Below are 18874 nucleotides of genomic sequence, written 5' to 3'. Positions count from 1 at the left end.
ATATAGACTCAGTTTATATTTACACGCAACGACTTTGGGCCCATAATAGATGCGCCGTATATGCATTTGCGAGAAAATAGGCGCGACGATGCATCGCGTTTATTCGCTTTATATACTTATTTATGTACGCGTTCGCTTGCAGTGCATCCCTTGCCTTGGGTCAAGCTGCGCTTAAGGGGGTATTCTAGTGTAGAAATTTGAAAAAATCGATTTTTTTTTTTTTATATTTTCAAAGCTTAACCTTTCAAGAATGTGTCCTTAAAAGGACAAGTCAAAATTTCAATTATTTTCAGAGATATAGCTATTTTAGTGACACGTCTTCAATACTGGCGCGGCTGGAACGAATTTTACTCGAAACTTTAAACGCGTTTTTCTCAAAACTACATTTTTCAAAACGGTTGACATGATTTCTCAATTTCTATTGAACCGATTTACTTGAAATTTGGTGAGAATCTTCTCAATACATGTCTCTATCGCACGAACTATTATTATAACGAAATAATAATTTTTTAAAAAAAAACGTATTATTTTTTCGGACAGCCGTAATTTGGCAAAAAAAAATTTTTTTTCGACTTTTTTTTAGTTAGTACGATAGCTGCATTTATGTAGATTAATAATCTTTTTTCTTTTTTTTTTCTGATTTTGAAAATGCTTGCAATCGTGACAACATTGGCGCGCCATTTTTTTTGTACCCCCCACTTCAACAACTCATAGCACTTTCAATTTTGTATTTTTTGACTTGTTTTTTTTTTTTTTTTGTAATCGTGAAATAATAATAAACGCCTGATAAAAAATGGATGGTAAAAATATTTTTTGTTTTTTGTTTATAGCACTTCAAAAAACACCTCAAATTCATGCCCCTACACTAGAATACCCGCTTAATTGTAAATTGGCCATTTTTAGCAACGAGTGATTTTGTTCAGTGTTTTGTTCCGAAACAGCCATTTTTTATCGCCCTCGTCTGAGAAAGTTGTACATACAAAAAAAAAAGAATAAACAACATTTAACAACAACTAAATAACATTTGGGGGGGGATAAATTTTTTTCTTCAAACGGTTACTACTCAGTCGCATTTAACGATATGGGCTTGATTCTGAAAGCATTTTTTAGAAAAATACAATTCTCTGCAAAAACGTAATTTGAAATTTTGTTGTCAAATTAACAGTTTGGCCACTAAAGACGTTTGAAGATAAAGTTTTACGAAAAAACGATTTTCAAGATGCATAACCGGGAAACCGTTGAAGCCACAGACTGCTTCATAGAAATTTTTAGAGAGAATCGAATTGCCTACGCATTTTTACTTTGCGTGTATATGTTACGAAGTGAATGGTTTAGCCACTAAAGACGATTGAAACTGCATTTCTACACAATATTGATGTCAAAGACTAATATTTTGTAGACTGTGAAAGTAGAGACTTTGCTCTACAGACATTTTGATAGAGAATTGAATTGCCTAAAAATTTGTAAAGATTGTTTCAATTAAGTTCAAACGATATCTATCGAACTGTGAAAAAATTGAGCCCGGTAAAGAAAAAATAGGTGAAATAAATTGATATCACAAGTTTTTCGAAAACACTGTGAAAAGAAAGACCTGGCACTTTTTCTAGTTTCTAGAATACACTTTTGGATTTTTATAAGAGAGATGGCACAGGAATTTTCATAGACGAAAGACTTTCATAATCGACTCAAGATATAATTTTTCCATTTGCTTCAATGAAATTAATTATCTCTGTATACATTGTTTCGAATTCCAGCAAGTATCCGTAGAAGAGGTATTTAAGACTTTTTTTTATAATACACATTTCTTATTTGGCAGTTCAATCCGTCGACCATAAACAATTGTTTATATCTGCAAGGTTGGCTCAGTTGTATAAAGTTTCACGTTGCATAAACAGATGACGAAATTCTTTTCTTCTTCATTCTTCATTCACACCCATGTAGTCAACTCAACAAACGGTTTTCCCTTAAACCTCATCGATATATTTTTAGCTTGTGACGAAGGAATAAGAATATAATAAAGTTTATTTTTTCATCGTTTATGATCGAATTTCAATGAAAGAATTAGCTCTCACTATCTTCCCCATAAATCGAACTTTCGTTCAGAAATTTTCGAGCATCGCTGGACGTGTACTTTCTATTCAGTTATGTTATCGTTCGCCTTACTTTTCTCTTTGTAAAAATCTGAGTAATTTCGAGAAAAACAGTGATTCTGTATCGAACACACGATTAACAGAAACCGAAAACACCGATAATTGAACCAAAATTTTGTTTTTCCATTTCGGGATTAAGAAATCTGATTTGAAGACAGTTGTTGAAAATCCATACGGTATGTAATGTGAGAAACTAGATCGTAGAGGTTAAAATAAAATTCGAATAGGTTATACACCTACTCTGATTTGTTCAGTTGCCAAAGGATGGAGCTATTTCAGAGCAAAATGTATATACGTCATTTTTCAACAAACATATGGTTTATTCCACGCTGTTTTGACCTACTCCTTGGGCATCATGAAATGTTATTTAAACTTTTTCGCCCCTTCACTTCTTTTCTTTGCACACGTTCAAAAAGTTCGTCGATAAAGAAAACTGAATTAATTTACATTAATTTGCTGTCTCGTAACAAAACATTGTCAACTTTCGCTCGAGATTTTTCAAGTTTTTTCTAAAAGTAGAATTTCATACTGTGAAACATTTTCCACACCTCTGCAACGGCATAGCTGTAACCGGAAATTATTGGACTCGACACCAGAATAGAATTACTAATTACCCACAGAAAATGACACAAATATAAAAAAAGAAATGAGGTTACAGGCAGGAAAATTAATATGTAATGAACATATCGCACGCATGACATGCATTTCGTTTTCTACAGTTTGGATTTTCTCTATAACTGCCACAGCAAACCAGCTGGAATTATCAATTCATTCTCGTAAAGCAGACACGTTTTTTTTTTATAATAGTTGAACGTGTTAAGGGGGGAGCCTGCTTTAGAGGCTTCAAAAATCGGTTTTTACGAGGATTTTTTTGGGAAGGAAAGAAATATCCGATGAAAACGAAACTTTCAGGGTTTATTGTTATGTATTTCAACAGTCTTCTCGAATTTTTTCATTAGGATACATGTCATATTATGCCCGGTACAAGCATTTCACCGAGGCGTCTCGAGTATGCATTTGTCGTGCCGCGGGAAAGGTGCAGGTCGCAATTTCCATCTGAAACAAAGAAACCAAAAAAATTTTTACTTCTCAATAGTATAGCTTCTAGTTAAACCAAGAAAATACCACAAAAAGTGAAAAATTCAACAATTTTTCGCAAATTAAAAAAAAAAATTCATCTTTCTTGGGAAAAGAATTCACTTTAGATTGTTTAAAAAGTGGGTTAATCTTGAATTTCTTAAGGTTTTTTAGGTTCAACTAGAAGAGAATTTCATCCCGAGTACAATGCAATTTGTCTCGTTTCGATAGGACGTTTAGTTTTTTCTCTATCTTTCCCGCCAATTAGGAAAAAGCGTAAAAATGGAAAAACGGAGAAATCGTGCGTCAAAGTTTTCGTACATAAAAAATCGTAATTTTCTTGAACTTACCGCATTAATATGCTAATCAGCGATTCCTGGTCCACAGACTTGCCCTTCAGACTCTTCAAAAAACTGGTTCAAAACTTCAAAAAACTGGTTCAGACTCTTCAAAAAACTTTAAAAAACCGCTCGTATACCTGCTCGACGCTTGCTCACTATTTCTTCTGTAACTCCGAAAATATTTCGAATATGCGTCTGAAATTTTAGGGAAGTATTCTTGGATAGTTTGGGAAGACATTTATGCAAAAAAAAAAAAAAATAGATTTTATGAAGCCTCTAAAGCAGGCTCCCCCCTTAATTCGCGCGTAAGAAATATACGTCAGCGGTGTTTTTGGCCTGATAGAAGATAAAAAATACGGGAAGACAACATTTAAAAATACGAGATATTCCAACAACGAAATATCCGGCATTTGGCAGGGGGCCGTTTCACTGCGAACGCCAGGAATAAACCCTGGAGTCAAATCTACTACTTCTCGACGTTCATCGCTTGCCGGCTTAAGATCGGAAGAAATGCGAGCTTCTCTCTTCCCAGGAATAAAATTGGAACATACTGCAAGCTGAAGTACCGCACTAATTCGAGACGATAATTAACGCGATAGATAAATCACAGCAGATGATATGTAATAGGAGCTGTCTTGTTTTTTTTTCTGATTGATTCGTTATCGGTTTTTCTATTTTAATTCTCGTGAGACGTATGTTGTATTTTTCAATTTCAAATGAGAATGACGTTTCCAAGATTTTATATTGAACATCATTTAGTATCAGTAATTTTATGTTTTCGCTACTTTGGTACAATTGCTTTTCAATTTCGATCACGTACTAGAAACGAAGGATGAAGTCTGTTGTTAGTCTCGATAATCACGTTTAGCTGTAATAAAAATGCAAAATTAAGGATTTTAAGACGATTTTAAGAGGACCATGTCTTAATTCAACGGCCTCACGAGATCCTCGAGACGTCTTTAACGATGTGTATAAAATGTGCACACAGATTTTCAGTGTTTGAACAGATCAAACTCGCATTCGTTGTAGATCCAAAATTTTCCTGTATCTCCAGTTGTATTTTGATTATTATTATTAAAAAAATAATACAAAAATATTGAAGTTACCGTGTGTTCAGTTTTGTTCTTACACTCTCCCTCATTCATTATCATAGACGAGATGAACGAAGATATTACGTACAACAATAACAATTAATCGACAAATGTTTTGTTTCGATTTTTTTCGAGGTATGCAACTTTGCTCGAACAAAATCTTTCTTCTGTACTTTTAAATTCATATAAAAATTGAAGAACGTTCATTAATTTGCAAGTTTAGCATGACTTCGAACAAGTTGAATTTGTCGAATATTATGAGTGAATATTTAACTTTGTTACGGCTCATTGAATTTCATAAAATCCTATAACTGCGAAATAATGATTTACTTGATAGAAATCCATTATGCTATCACCTCTTTACGTACGACATTTCCCATCATTAATTATGTATCCATTTTATGCATACAAATAATAACGCATACATATGCTAAATATGCGATACACGTACTAATGTTCTTCCTTTTCCCCCCCAACAGATTATCGGCCTATAAAGATACTATTAACCTACAAACATGAACGTAGAACATGTTTTACCGGTACGCGTCAGTCGGTTGTTTATGGCATAATTTCACCGTCCGCCTGATGTTGCATAAATCATGTAGATGACAATCTCGTGTCAATTGTTAAAAATAGCTCGAGAGGGTGCTTAATATATCCAAATTCCTCAACAAGTTAGACAAAATAAGCATGCAGTGCAGAATTCGATTTATAAACTATGTTTTATAGTTTACGCGACACGATTATGCCAAAATCGCTAAGCAACACCACGCGATCAGCTAATCAGGAATAATTATCATAACGTGTGATCCGAGCAACATAGCCAGGCATGTATCAAACCACAAGCTGAAATGCGAGTACATAGTATGAAGAAGGAAAAAAACGCTGTTGATAAAATAAAATAGAGGAACCGTCTGCTAATCGTTAATTAATCAAGCATGGGACCGGCGGGGTTTGTGAGCGTCGACACTAATAATCGTCTCGGTTTGAAGGTCATTCGGTCGCAGCGGGAATCGGTCTAACCCCAATCATGTCCATGACCATGACCGAAACTAGCCGGGTCCTCTCCGAAAGTTGGTTAGGGAAGTGGTGAATGAAATCGATAATGTCAGACGGACTCGGTTGGCTGGTGATAATTAGTACGATATGAAGCTTACCGCCCATTGTTGCTGGTCTTGTTAATCAAACGATTTTAAATTCTTTCCAGTATCTATCTCAGAACACACCCACGACTCAGAGAGACCCCGTGTAACTGACAGAAGTGTTCACTCTGTCAGCGCCACGACACGAGTGACGAACCGCGACGTGATGTGATGTTCTACATTATCGACCGAGTCTCGTGCAAGTGTGCAAGCCTTACCGACCGACCAACTCGCCGACACTGCCAATCCGGCTTCGAGTACAAGATTTAAAAATGAACCCAAGGAGAATGGACTTGGCGAATTTTTCAACTATCTCTTTCGCTCAAAATTCACGCGAATATACATTTTGAAGAAAATATCCTCGCATCATCGAGTGAACTTAATTTTTTAGTGAATCTTGAGGATGTATTCAAATCGCGCTAGATTAATGAAAATTATACGAATTGTTCGTACTTTGATTTTAAAGACCTGCGTAAATTTTGAAAGCGATTGTCTAAATCATAACGGATTTACTTTGCTTTTCATTTTTCATGATTGTATATGATTTTATATGAAGCCTGACAGTTTCCAATAAGGATCAATGTAAACTCGCGAAAAATTGAAAGTACAATAACTCCGGTATGGTTCAGACAACCGTTTCTAAATTTTACACAAGTGTTCAAAATAAATGAGAGAACAAATTATATAATTTTTATTAACCCAGAACGATTTCCACCCACACGCCTGTAAATCCTCAAGGTCAAGTACTTGATTTTTTTTATAATGCATAAGTCACTTTTTTTTGAATGTGAAAATTCTACTAAATAGTCTGATGAAAACAATATCAGAAATCGCAATGAGTACCGACCTAAAACTTGACTCCACAAGCAATGAAATATTATGTATGACACTATTTTTTATCGCACTTACAATCTGTTTATTATTCATATTTCGAGCAATCTTTTTTTTGTGGTGTAAAAATTTCTTTGTAAGGATATTTGCGATGGTCAAAACATCGTTGAAATAATAACACTATACAAACAAAGTTCAAAACATATTACCGATAAAGTTGAATACATTTAATTTGATTTAAACAATGTCGCTTTGACGGAAAAAATATGATTCGATGAATATCAGTTCAAGGACCATACTATCAAAATTAACATGAATATAGATCACATTGTTCCACAAATTCTTGGAAATGTAAAGCTTTCTGAAATGATTTTGGTTAACGAGAACTTAATTGTTCGACAAAAAAGCTTTGTCCAAAGTGGATTATTTGTAAAGAAAACGTCTGGGAACCATAAATGTTGATGGCAATAATCTATTTTTTGTTGAATTACAAGGTCATCACGTATATTAACTCTTACCGATTTTAGGTATAAACCAGATTATTTTATTGAATGCCGAGCTCAAGAAAAAATGAATGTTTAAAATTTGTAGAGTTATTCGTGAACAAAATGATCAATTATTCGACAAAATCAGACAAATGATCCACTTTTCTATGGTTCCGAAAACGGTGCAATTACATTAAAGCCAAGTAAAGAATATGCATGAATGGATACTTGAGAATTGTTTTACAAATGTTCATATCGGGTTGTCATTTGGAGAAAAAATATAATTGAAGCCGTTATAAGGTATTCTCATAGTTTTCCATTGTGTCCAGGGATACTTACATTTTTATACTGTAAAGTAACATAAAAAATCTGTTATAAATGATCAACAATTTTTTCCGTTCCTTACTTTGAAATAGAACAGCTGAAAATTATCCATCTGTGACCGAGTGATTTTAGTTGGTACCGCGAACTAAAGAATGACGGAAGATAAAAGGACAAATTAAGCTAATTAAACGTTTAGCATCTGAATGAATTCTTGGCTCGTGTCAGTGTGAAATCGTAACAACATATTCCTCGGTATGTGGTCAAATTAGTATTTTTTGAGGAGAACAAATAAAGGGCTTCGTTAGAGTCCAAAATTTGTAAAGGTATTTTTTGTTTCGAGAGAAAAAATCGAGGGGTCATTCGATAGAAAATCATAGAATGATTTCAATTCATTGACGTTCATTTCAAACGATTTATAGACTGAATTCTACTTTATCATGTGATTTTCGTTGGTTCCCAATGTATCAAATGATTTCTATTAATTCCAAATAATTATACAACGCTTTAGGTGATCTCCACCGAGTTTTAGATTGAATAGAACCACGGAAATCCAGCTGAAAGGTTGTAAAATCGTTCAAGATAAATGAAAATCGGTAATTGGTAAACTGGCAATCGACAAAATCCCATGATAAGATAGAAACCAATGGAAAACGCTAGCAATTGATATTGATGATCGATCGAAACAATTTATCCTTTACAACAAGACTTGCAAGTCAGCTTCAGTGAAATATCTCGATTGCTTCCTCGTGATCTTAAAACTATTACAAGCATATGAGTGAATGTTGAGTTCAAGTTCCTTTGATTTACAATTTGTTTTCCCAACGTCGAATTTATGACTTTCTTAGGCGAATGGGCCTTCGGCGAGAAGTGTATTTGTTTGCCATAAACAAGTATCCACGATCCGCGGTTTGCTCGGTTGGTAAGCCGTGCTAGGTTGAATTTCCTTCCTTGTGCCGCCATCTTTATCAAATCATGCGTACCAGCGAGGGAATGCGAACCTGCCGCGACACCTGCCGCATGGAAGTCGTGGAACAATTGGCAACTGGTCTGCCAGTTGTATAGAATTTTTGACATTCAAATATAAACATATTTGTAACATTGTACCGGGGCCATGCAGTGCGATGAACCGATGTTACGCGGCGGCAGTAATATCATGGAGTGACTCGTTAACATCAACATTATCCAGTAACGCTAAAATGTAGTCAACACGCGCCTATCCACCGCATATATACATATGTATTATACATGTATGTTCGTCAAAAAAGTGGAAATGCATATTATGTACACATGTGTACACCCACTTATCAGACACGATAGACAAACGTAAACCGCGTCAAATTTGAAGAAAACTTGATGAAATACCATCGTTAATAATAATATATATATTTATAAAATGGCCAGTTCACCAGCAGCCAGCATTGAGAATCAAATTGACAGTTTCTTGGAACAGTTTAAAAGAAGTGCTACTCGTGCAATGGAGGACAGATCAGTTCGGAGCAACAACAATGCCAGCAGTATCGAGAACTTCGATCTGGAAATTCTTGAGGCTGGTAAGAATTGCCTTAGAAAATACATGATACTCGTGTTAGGGTTTGAACATTAAATTATCTCTACTCTCTGAAACAGGGATAATGCATTAGCTGTAGGTGATGTGGATATTTTAAGTTCGTCAAGCGAAGTATAACAATTGATGCCGTATGAACTATTAAAAATTGATGCGAGCTGCATCAACGCGCATGCTCGTTGCGCTGTGCGCCGAGTTATTCAGCAAGGGTGTCACCCTCTTCTTTTCATTGTGTCCTTGTAGACACGTTGTAAATTATACAGATTGTACGTAGTTACAATCAATGTCTCAACTGTTTCTCGATTAAATCTTCATTCACCTGGCACTAATTATTCATAAAGAAGACATCACGGGATTTCGAATCCAACCGTCCGTTTTGCTCAACCAACGAAGAGATTCCCTTAATCCAAAAACAGCCCAATGTTTTCATCCCAGAATTTTTTACACCAATTTTCAATGCATACGCCAATGGCCTGAACCGAATAAACGGACTATAAGCAGTTTAGCATGCAGTGTGTTCAGTGTATTGTTACAATACAAGAGCGTAGATTACGCAACGACGAATGGACATGACATTTAATTATCACCTTGAGCCATTGTTACTGTATGTACTCAGTGTAACATGTTCTACCATTCTATGCCCTGGGTACTCAATCCAATATTTTGCGCAGAAACATTTTGGCCTTTCGTCTGGCTGACGAACAGCAAATAAATTATTTCCGCATCAGTGGCTGGCCGAGTTCGTTATGCTCGAAAAAGCTGTTGTCGAGTTCTGGACGAACGGTCCAGTCGTTCCTCTTGAATGGCATCTACAGGACGGTCGCATCGGCAACATTGCAGTTCATGATATTGGTCAGGTCATGATATTGGAGAATATGAGATGTGCAGAAGCGACTGACCATAATGTAATGTAGACCACAATAGCGTTGACTGAAATCAAACTGTTCAAGCTTCCACTACTCGACGCCAAACCGCGGTAATCGATTATCCCCACTTCAGTTACAGCGGTAAAGTTGGGTCGATTCGAGTGCCGAAGCATTAATTGATGCAATTTCTCGCAAGCACCTCGGGGCGAGGTGCCATCCGCTCAAAGCAGTCATAAATTTAAAAGTTGACAATAGAGTTGGAGATTACAGGACCCGAATGAATTTTTTTTCTTTTTTTGAAATGATGAGACATCAATTGTGAGAAGGTCAAATCATTTATTGTGAGAATAGTTGAGAATTATACTTGACATTACGTGACAATGCTGAAGAAATCGCGAGACGAGCATTGGAGATCATGGAAATCACTGTTTAAGTCTTGCGGTAAATGGAAAATGATTTCGCTTGATCTTAACACCGATGTTAAGCGGTTTCTCTTGGTTTGTTTCTTTTCGTTGATTTCCAGCTTACCAAACGATGTTCAGTGATGTTCTAGACAGTCGATTACCAGCGTTTTACAATGATTAACTGTGACTCGATCTAATCCGGAAATCACTGGAAATCGCCCAGTAGGATATAAAATCATTGGGAACCAATGGTGATCAGTTGGTACACTAGGAATCCATGTAAATCATATGATAAGATGAAAATCAATGTTAGTGATTTGAAATCATTTATTTGATTACCAGTGAATCGAGTAATTTCCATTGATTTTCAACTACTTTCCAACGTTCTGGGTGATTAGTTGTGATTACTTCTTCTATTCAATCCGGAAGTCACTAAAAATTGCCTGAAACACTGGAAAATCACTGGAAGTCAAGGTAAATCAATGTCAATGGATTGAAATCATTTCTATTTCGATTTCCAAGCGAATGGGTCCTCGTTCAAACGTTCGAGACGACTCGTGGGAGCATCAAAAACGAGTGGCGCGATTTTCGACAAGCCACAAGGCTACACCCGCGCGCAATTTGACGGTCACATGTTTCCCCGGCTTGCGGCGTCGCGCAATGTATTCTAATTGGTCTGCGCCTTGCCCCACTCCGAACGACATACCACCACTCCCGCAGCTTTTGACCCTTGTGGTGGGGTCAATGGCCGTTGTCAAACAGCCGGTGACCAGCAGCGGGAAGAAGTATGCTCCGGGTATCACGTTTTGGCACGGCATATATGCGTACGTACAGGGTACACCGAAATTTATTGATTAAGGGTAGGTTCAGAGGGAGACAGTGACGCCGAGCTCCGAGTACCATCGGCCAATGAGAATCCTCGAAATTGCGAGTGGGCCAAATTCCAATTGGTCGATGCCTGTTCGTGGTTCGCGTCCATCTGAACCTACCCTAAGGTTAGGCACGATTCGAAAGCTAGACGTTGCTGCTGACGGGTGTCTCTCTGCCACCTAACCGTTTAAGTTATGAATAAAATCTGCGGTGTGTTAAATCCTTGTTGGTTTATTCAAATACATTGATCTTTGGTTAAAGATCGAATAAAATTACAACGTGAAGTTGTTCCTTTTTTTTTATTTTTTATTATTATTGCTGGTGAAGCGACTTCGAGACGTGCTCAATACGCAGAGAAACGAAGGGGAGGATCTGTGAATTGTGGTTGACGAAACAAAACAGAGCGAATGAATAAGGAGATCAAAATCTTGGAAGACCCTTCAATCCTGTAGAGACTTGGCTCTGGTCTGGTGGCTTGCATCCTTTCGTAAGTGTTTTTCTGTTGACATTTCAATTATTCATTTTAATATCTCCGTTTCTCCCAGTGGGGTTTATTAAAAGACGGAATGATGAGAAGGTCTCAAAATTATTAGACACGGAAATTCTCCATCTTGGAGAATATTAATAAATACTTACGAAGAAAGGGACTCAGGTCCGTTTCTTGTACGATTATATGATAAAAAGGGGAGTAATTTGGAAAATATTCACAATATGGCTTTTGGTAGAAAATTTAGAGAATACCATTCTGGTATAAAGTATATCAAACCATCAGATTCTAATTTTGCGAAAATTGCGTTTAACAATTATAAAGGTGCCAACCGATCGGTTGAATCTGCTGTAGAGGACAGCAACAAAGAGTGGGGAGCATTAATCCCTGATGGATGTTTGTGTAAGATTAGGATGGTCAATCAAAGATGTGGATACAAATATGTTAACAGAGGAATTAGAAGAAGAAATCAAATCTTGGGTAATACTTTGGAAATTTTTTCGCATGTGGAGAGAATACCATGGAAAAATACAGATCAAAACAATGCTATCACGTAAACTAACTCTTCTAGGATTGAAATATTTTTCAGAACGGAATTCATTCCAAAAACGTGGTTATCTAATACTTAGTTCGAAACATTTCTGTTTATTACAATGAATCTCATAAATTGAACGATGCTACAAATGCGTTGGATTCGTTGATATTATGTCGCAATGTAGGATAAACGGAAATGTGCGAGATGTACTGGAAGAAATGACTACGGTGAATGTTTAGCGAAAGATAAGGCCCGAGATTGCAAATGTGTTCATTTTTCGAACAATCATTTTGCCATTGATAAAGAATGTTGGGTGTTCAGAACTCACAAGGTAAATGTTGCTAAAGCGAGAGAAAAGAAATACTCGAAACAAAGATTTCATTTGATAATGGCTCTGTATTCACTGAACAACTTTTGAACTCTCCCATTAACCAGATATTTCAGGGTAGAAGTCGTCGTGCTTTTCAAGAGAGTAATATTGATAATATTATGATAGCGGATCAAGACAATGGTGAATACCGCGGATCGAAGAGAGAGATCTCATTGTAAAACCAATGGTCCGAAGTTTCGATCATTTCGTTAATTTAGTGATGGATAAACTTATTCCGCTTTTGGATTCGCAATCGGATACAGTTCTCAAATGAGTTAAAATTCTGGAGCAGGCTAAGGTGAAACTCCAAAACTCGGAGAAAAAATAATTAATGGATAAAGAGGTCAAAATGGAAGAATGGAATAGTAGAAGTATATTTAGAAGATGGTGTGGTTTTCAAAATTTCCTAATACAATGTGACATTATCTGCTTGCTGGAAACTTGGTTAGAAGAAAATAAAAAGATTGATTATGAAAATTTCAACGTTATTAGAAAGGACAGAGGAGGTGATTTGATGGGAGGAAGAGTCACGATCTTTATTAAGAAACAGTTTCAATTCAAAACAGTAGAAAATCGAGATATCTTGGATAGCGTAGAATAACCTTTAAATTATATCGCGATAATTCACCTGACCAAATATATTAAAGATTCATAAATATCAGTGAAGAATGCGATAAGCTTTCAAGAACGAAAAATTTAGAGGGTTTAAAAAATATTATATATCCCTTAGCCCTAAAACGAAGCTGTCAGAAAAAGCTTTCAAAATAGAAATGAATCTCTTAAGGCAATATATAATAAATCAGATATATTCTAAAGATGATCCTTGAGAGGGGTGTTCCACTTCGTTTCTTGCCTTATTTCATTCTTCAAGGTGTTAAGAATATGTGTGCCAAATTTCATCGCAAAACCTCGCAAAATTGACTTAAAATTAGTTAACACCGCAAGTACTCCAGATCCCTGTAGAATTTACTTGAAAGTTTAAACGCGTTTTTCTCGAAACAGCTTTTTTGCAACGGGAGTGCGCGATATTTGAAAAACCAGAGAACCGACTTCAAGTTATACCAGCATACAGAGTATACATCTTCTTATCGTTGAATGACTGGAAAAAGCGATACCTTTGATATATATTAGGCTGATTCAAAAAAAACGGCTAATTTTTTTTTTCAAAATCCTCACATAAAAACTTCCGAGAAGGTGTGAAAGGACGCCTGTAAAAAGCAGAGCCCTTAATATTATTATTAAGAGGTCGCGCATCGGGAATTTCTATTTCCCGTTTAAATAACACAGGAATAAATTTTTTTAAATTTTGCAATTTCGTATTTTTGCAACGGCTCATTGAATTAGCGGACCAAAGCATATTTTTGTAGGAAATTTGACGCTCCACAAAAAAAGTCCTTACAAAGTTTTCGATAGTCACACTCCTTCAAAAGTTATTCGAGGTCAAAGTTGAACTTACAAAAAAATTCAATGTTTTTTTTTTTTTCGATGATACTATGAATCTTTTCTCATTATTTTGTTATAAAGATATATTTAATAAATATATCTTACTCTAATTGGGCTTTTTCAATCATTAATTTTCCCATCGAGTCAATATAAAGTTACCTTACAAAAATGCGATGTTAAATAATAAACATGTTATCATGGAGAATCCATAACTGATGCACTTGACTATTTAAAAATGTAATTGTTCCGAAATCTATCCTCTTTATAACAAAATAATGAGAAAAGATTCATAGTATCATCGAAAAAAAAAAAAAAAAACATTGAATTTTTTTGTAAGTTTAACTTTGACCTCGAATAACTTTTGAAGGAGTGTGACTATCGAAAACTTTGTAAGGACTTTTTTTGTAGAGCGTCAAATTTCCTACAAAACTATGCTTTGGTCCGCTAATTCAATGAGCCGTTGCAAAAATACGAAATTGCAAAATTTAAAAAAATTTATTCCTGTGTTATTTAAACGGGAAATAGAAATTCCCGATGTGCGACCTCTTAATAATAATATTAAAGGCTCTGCTTTTTACAGGCGTCCTTTCACACCTTCTCGGAAGTTTTTATGTGAGGATTTTGAAAAAAAAAATTAGCCGTTTTTTTTGAATCAGCCTAATATATATATATATATATATTTTTTTTTTATACAAAAATTAAACTCAGTCAATTTTTAGTGTAAAACTGACCATTTGAGTTTGACACGTGACTATTCCGTCCCAAAATTTTTTTTTTCGTGCTTGCTCATTGAATGATGGCTGCATGTGTACGAACCAAAATGCCATTTCGTTTTTTTGATATTCAGACTACCGGAAGTGAATAAATCTTGCACACCCGCGGTCGCGGAACTTTGCACGGAGTCACGAATAAGGAAGGTCAGCATACGGAATTTTTCATAAAAATGACTGACCATTTCTTGTTTTTGAGCACCTGGAATATCAATAAAAATACGCTAAATATGTATTTGAGAGTAATTCATTGCATAGTTTCGTTTTTATTAAATCCTGCAAAAACTCTCACTTTAGCAGAAAAATGGGACATCTCCCTTAAGTGCAAGAAGCGTTCAATACAATTTCTCCACTTATGGTTCAAGAGTCTCTCTCTATTATTACGAAGATTTAGAAGTATCACTTTGTGCTCGATAAAATTAAACTTTTTAGTCGAACATCAAAAATCAAAGCTTCTGTGGGATTAGATTTGATTTCTAATCAAACTGTTCAGAATATATGTTTTAAAATTCTCTAAAAAAAAAGTTGCCAGCTGCTTGTTTCACAGTTTTCCAGGAGCATGTGTCAATGACATTCCTTCCATCGTTATCCTTTATACCTCTTTTGGACGAGAGTTGATGAAAAAAATATGGACGTATGGGTCTTCCTCAGGGATCAAACCTGAGTCCTATTTTGTGCAATATTTATATAATATGGATAGGCAACTTTACTGACAATAAGTTTCAAACTTTAACATTTGCAAATGACGTGGTTATTTACGATATCAATTTAGATAATGAGACGTCGTTATTGCTGTTGGAAGAAGCTTTAGAGAACTTGGGTAATTGGGTGTGATTAAAAGGCTGAAAAGTACCAGAAACAAGAACACAGTTATATATTTTTATAAAAAAAAAAATTATGAATCTGAACCCGGCGACGATAAAATTCAGGGATACAATTATTCAAAATCAACGATCGGTTAGGTTTTCAGGAGTGTTTTTAGACTCCAAGCTATTATGGAAACATTAAATAAATAGCATTAAAATTAAATCGAATAAGCTCGTTAGTATATTGAGAGCCATTGCAGAAGTTACCATGCTTATGATGTATAAGGGCTTGATAAGAGTTATACTGCATTTGGATTCCATGTTCTATGATGTTGCATGTCCTTAATTGACATCTTCTTTAGAAATAATGCAATTGCGCTTCTGTATTTAACAGATAAAAAATTTTTTGAACATTCATAACAAATATTACAAAGATTTTGTAATAGCCTTTACAGGTGGATCTAAATTAAATAATGCAAAAAGAACAGGCACAGTGTTATTTATTCCTAAATTTAGCATCTCACATACAATGAGAATCAATGATAATGCTTTGACTTTTGCAGCAGAAGCCATTCTCAAAATAGTTCTATTCTTTACTCAATTCAAACGGATGGAACTATTAATTCGTTCAGATTCCTTTCAGTTTGATCACTGCGTTATCAGGATGCAGCTTTAATCCAAACACGCATCCGGTTATTTTCGATATCGAACACAAGATATTTGCGTGTGCCGAATAAGGTCTGATCTTAAAATTTATTTAGAGTCCAGCACCTATTGGCATTTGAGGGAATAAAAAGACTGACAAATTAGCACAAGAAGTATTGTTCTAAGGGGAAGTTTTAAGGTAGTCCGGAAAGATCGTACCAACACATGTATATAACTACAAAATTATAGTTGAAGCGAATAAATTTATTCTAGAAAAAGGAGAGTTGATAGGTAAAGACTGCGAATTTAGCTATTCAGTGAATGGAATGGCATATAATCACAGTTTGACCAAATCCCATCTTCATAGAATTAGACTAATTATGGATAATATGTACGATTGTGATAATAACGTTCAGACTATTGAACACATTACGCGGGAATGTCCGTTATTAGAAGAAGAGAGACAAGACTCGATCTCCTTTTCTACCAAAGGTAATATTGTGAATGGGCGAAAGCACGCTTAACATTATCGTTACTAAATCCCTTAAAGTAGCATTAATTATTTATGAATTTGGTCTGAAAAACGAAACTAGTATTTGAAAGTTTTAGCATCAGGGTAATCAATCTCTGATATTTTATTATTACAGTGTGCTTCGAGGTGAAGGTGTACCTAACCTGTGTTTTGTGAAGTTTTCGTGTATTTCCTATTACCGTCATCCTGCAAACTTCAAGATTAAATACGATGTCGAATAAAATACTGCCCCAAATAAACCGACAAACTGATGAATAAATATATTTCGCTTAAATCATATATTCGATCAAAGAATATCGCTGACTCGTGAGTATTCGCATACACGAACTAATAACGAGTTCGATTACCAACCGTAAGTAATAATCAAATCGAGTCAGATAAATCGCTAGACTACATTGGTACTTACCCGTTGGGGATATATGCAAGAAAGGACCAAGAAGAAAAAGGTTAGGTACGATGTTATGCCGTGACAACATTAACTACCTCCACCAGATTGTCTTATGCAACTACAAATCAGTGCCGGAATAGAAAAAAGACAAACGACATACCGGAAGTAGAGGAAAGATGTTAGCACAGTTCTCGTGTGGATTATAATAAATACGCACACCTACGCGCATCATACGCATGTATGCAGTGCGATAAGTGCGGAGCTGAAAACCTTAGGGTCACAATGATTCTACATGGGAAATCGTCGCACAGCTGTAACTGCCCCTGTCATCAGCACTGTAGTACCAGGTCTTCAGGTTAGAAATTACTTATGTATCTTTTATTTTATCAATTCGTAATTTTTATTGCTTCGAGAGATTTTTCGACGGGCATTGAGGTTTTTTTCGAAAGTATGTCCGTGATCAACACTGTGATCGATAATACATGACACGTGATGTTATCGCGTCACCGTGGTTATACGATTCTAGAGTGATCTACACTAGGGCTGTGCGGAATCGAAAATTTTATACCGATTTCCTGTATCGATTTTGTACACGGTATATTCGGTTTACCGAAATACTGCTCTGCCGGTAAGTATCGAAATACTAAAGTACCGACAAAATAGCGCATAACCAACAAAATACTAAATTACCGATAAAATATTGAAGTAAAGACGAAATACCGAACAAGTGAAAATTGAAGAGCGTATAAAATTAGAAACTGTTGCATCTAATTGCAGCAAGTAGCTGAATGTTCGTGTCACTGACCCATCCAAGTGCATTGTTTAGAACGCAAACTCTTCCGCGGTCTATAACTTAAGAAGGTGGTAGAGTTATTTGAAAATACAACATTATACGACGATTGTCCGTAGTAAGCAATGGAACATGGATAGTACCGTGAAAGCATGTAATATGCGATTTTTTTGAATTTGCATTTCGATATTATGATCGCGATAATTGAGAGTTGCGGTATTTCGATACTTAGGTGATTCGGTATTACGGAATTTTGGTATTTTGGTATCGGTAGTTGCAACTTTCGGAATGATGATATCGATATTTAGGTGTCGGTATTGAAAACCGATCTTTATGACGAAATATTTTTAAACAAGATTGTCAAAAAATTTCGGTTTACCGAAACATGGCACAGCCCTACTTTACACTACAATTCATGTTAATAAACCAAAGTCTACCACAATTTAGGTTTACTAATTCTTCATGTTTGAATAATGCTCCTGAAGATAGCGCGCTTACCATTTGATTTTTATCTGACATGTGTAACATTAAGATCGCCATATTTTATTTCATATCAATATTGCGAGAATATTGAAGTGAAATGTTTATTGAAGTTCTAAATTTTAATTTAATCATGCTTTTTTAGGAAAAATTCTGATTTTGCCATTTTTGGATGATCTAAAATTCAGTGAACCCTAACAAAGCAAAACATATCTCCCACATTCTGAAAACAGAACACCTTTGAAGTATCTGTAAAGTTACAATTTAGTGAATTTTTCCAACATTTCATTACGTTAATTTTACTGCTAGTAATTCAACCTTGTGAGATGAACTTGTTCTTAACTCGATGCTTTCAGTGCGCACTGAGCGCGTTTTCTCTAGTATTTTGCTTGCCGTAGGTGGAAAATTTGCGAAATTGCATTGAGCACAGTTATTTGAAAACGCGAATGATAATTTTTTTCATCCAAGTGTAATTTTTTTTCA

General features: G+C 35.4%; 2 protein-coding genes across 8 annotated transcripts in view; one reads left to right on the top strand and one right to left on the bottom strand.

Moving 5' to 3' along the window:
- Nucleotides 1-5991, bottom strand: part of LOC124305699 (neurofilament heavy polypeptide) — a 41031-nt gene extending 35040 nt beyond the window's left edge. The window contains exon 1 of one of the 3 annotated variants that reach the window (XR_006908418.1): nt 5817-5991. Coding sequence is in view for 2 of the 3 variants with exons in the window: in XM_046765358.1 (XP_046621314.1) it covers nt 5817-5823 (7 nt within the window). In the remaining variant the exon portion in view is untranslated. The remainder of the gene's footprint in view (nt 1-5816) is intronic. The other 2 variants (XM_046765358.1, XM_046765359.1) reach the window with 2 other exon arrangements.
- A 2474-nt stretch (nt 5992-8465) lies between these two features.
- Nucleotides 8466-18874, top strand: part of LOC124305701 (guanine nucleotide exchange factor DBS-like) — a 43766-nt gene continuing 33357 nt past the window's right edge. Inside the window, exons 1-3 of one of the 5 annotated variants that reach the window (XM_046765361.1) lie at nt 8854-8991; nt 11473-11632; nt 16849-17476. In XM_046765361.1, the coding sequence (XP_046621317.1) occupies nt 17362-17476 (115 nt within the window). In that variant the 5' untranslated portion in view covers nt 8854-8991; nt 11473-11632; nt 16849-17361. Of the gene's footprint in view, nt 8992-11472; nt 11633-16848; nt 17477-18874 lie in introns of those variants that run through there. The other 4 variants (XM_046765364.1, XM_046765362.1, XM_046765363.1 and 1 more) reach the window with 4 other exon arrangements.

This window comes from Neodiprion virginianus, chromosome 5, assembly GCF_021901495.1.
Source record: "Neodiprion virginianus isolate iyNeoVirg1 chromosome 5, iyNeoVirg1.1, whole genome shotgun sequence".
In the NCBI taxonomy this organism is placed as follows: domain Eukaryota; kingdom Metazoa; phylum Arthropoda; class Insecta; order Hymenoptera; family Diprionidae; genus Neodiprion; species Neodiprion virginianus.
The sequence above is the reverse complement of the archived record's forward strand: the minus strand, read 5'-3'. Positions and strand labels throughout refer to the sequence as shown.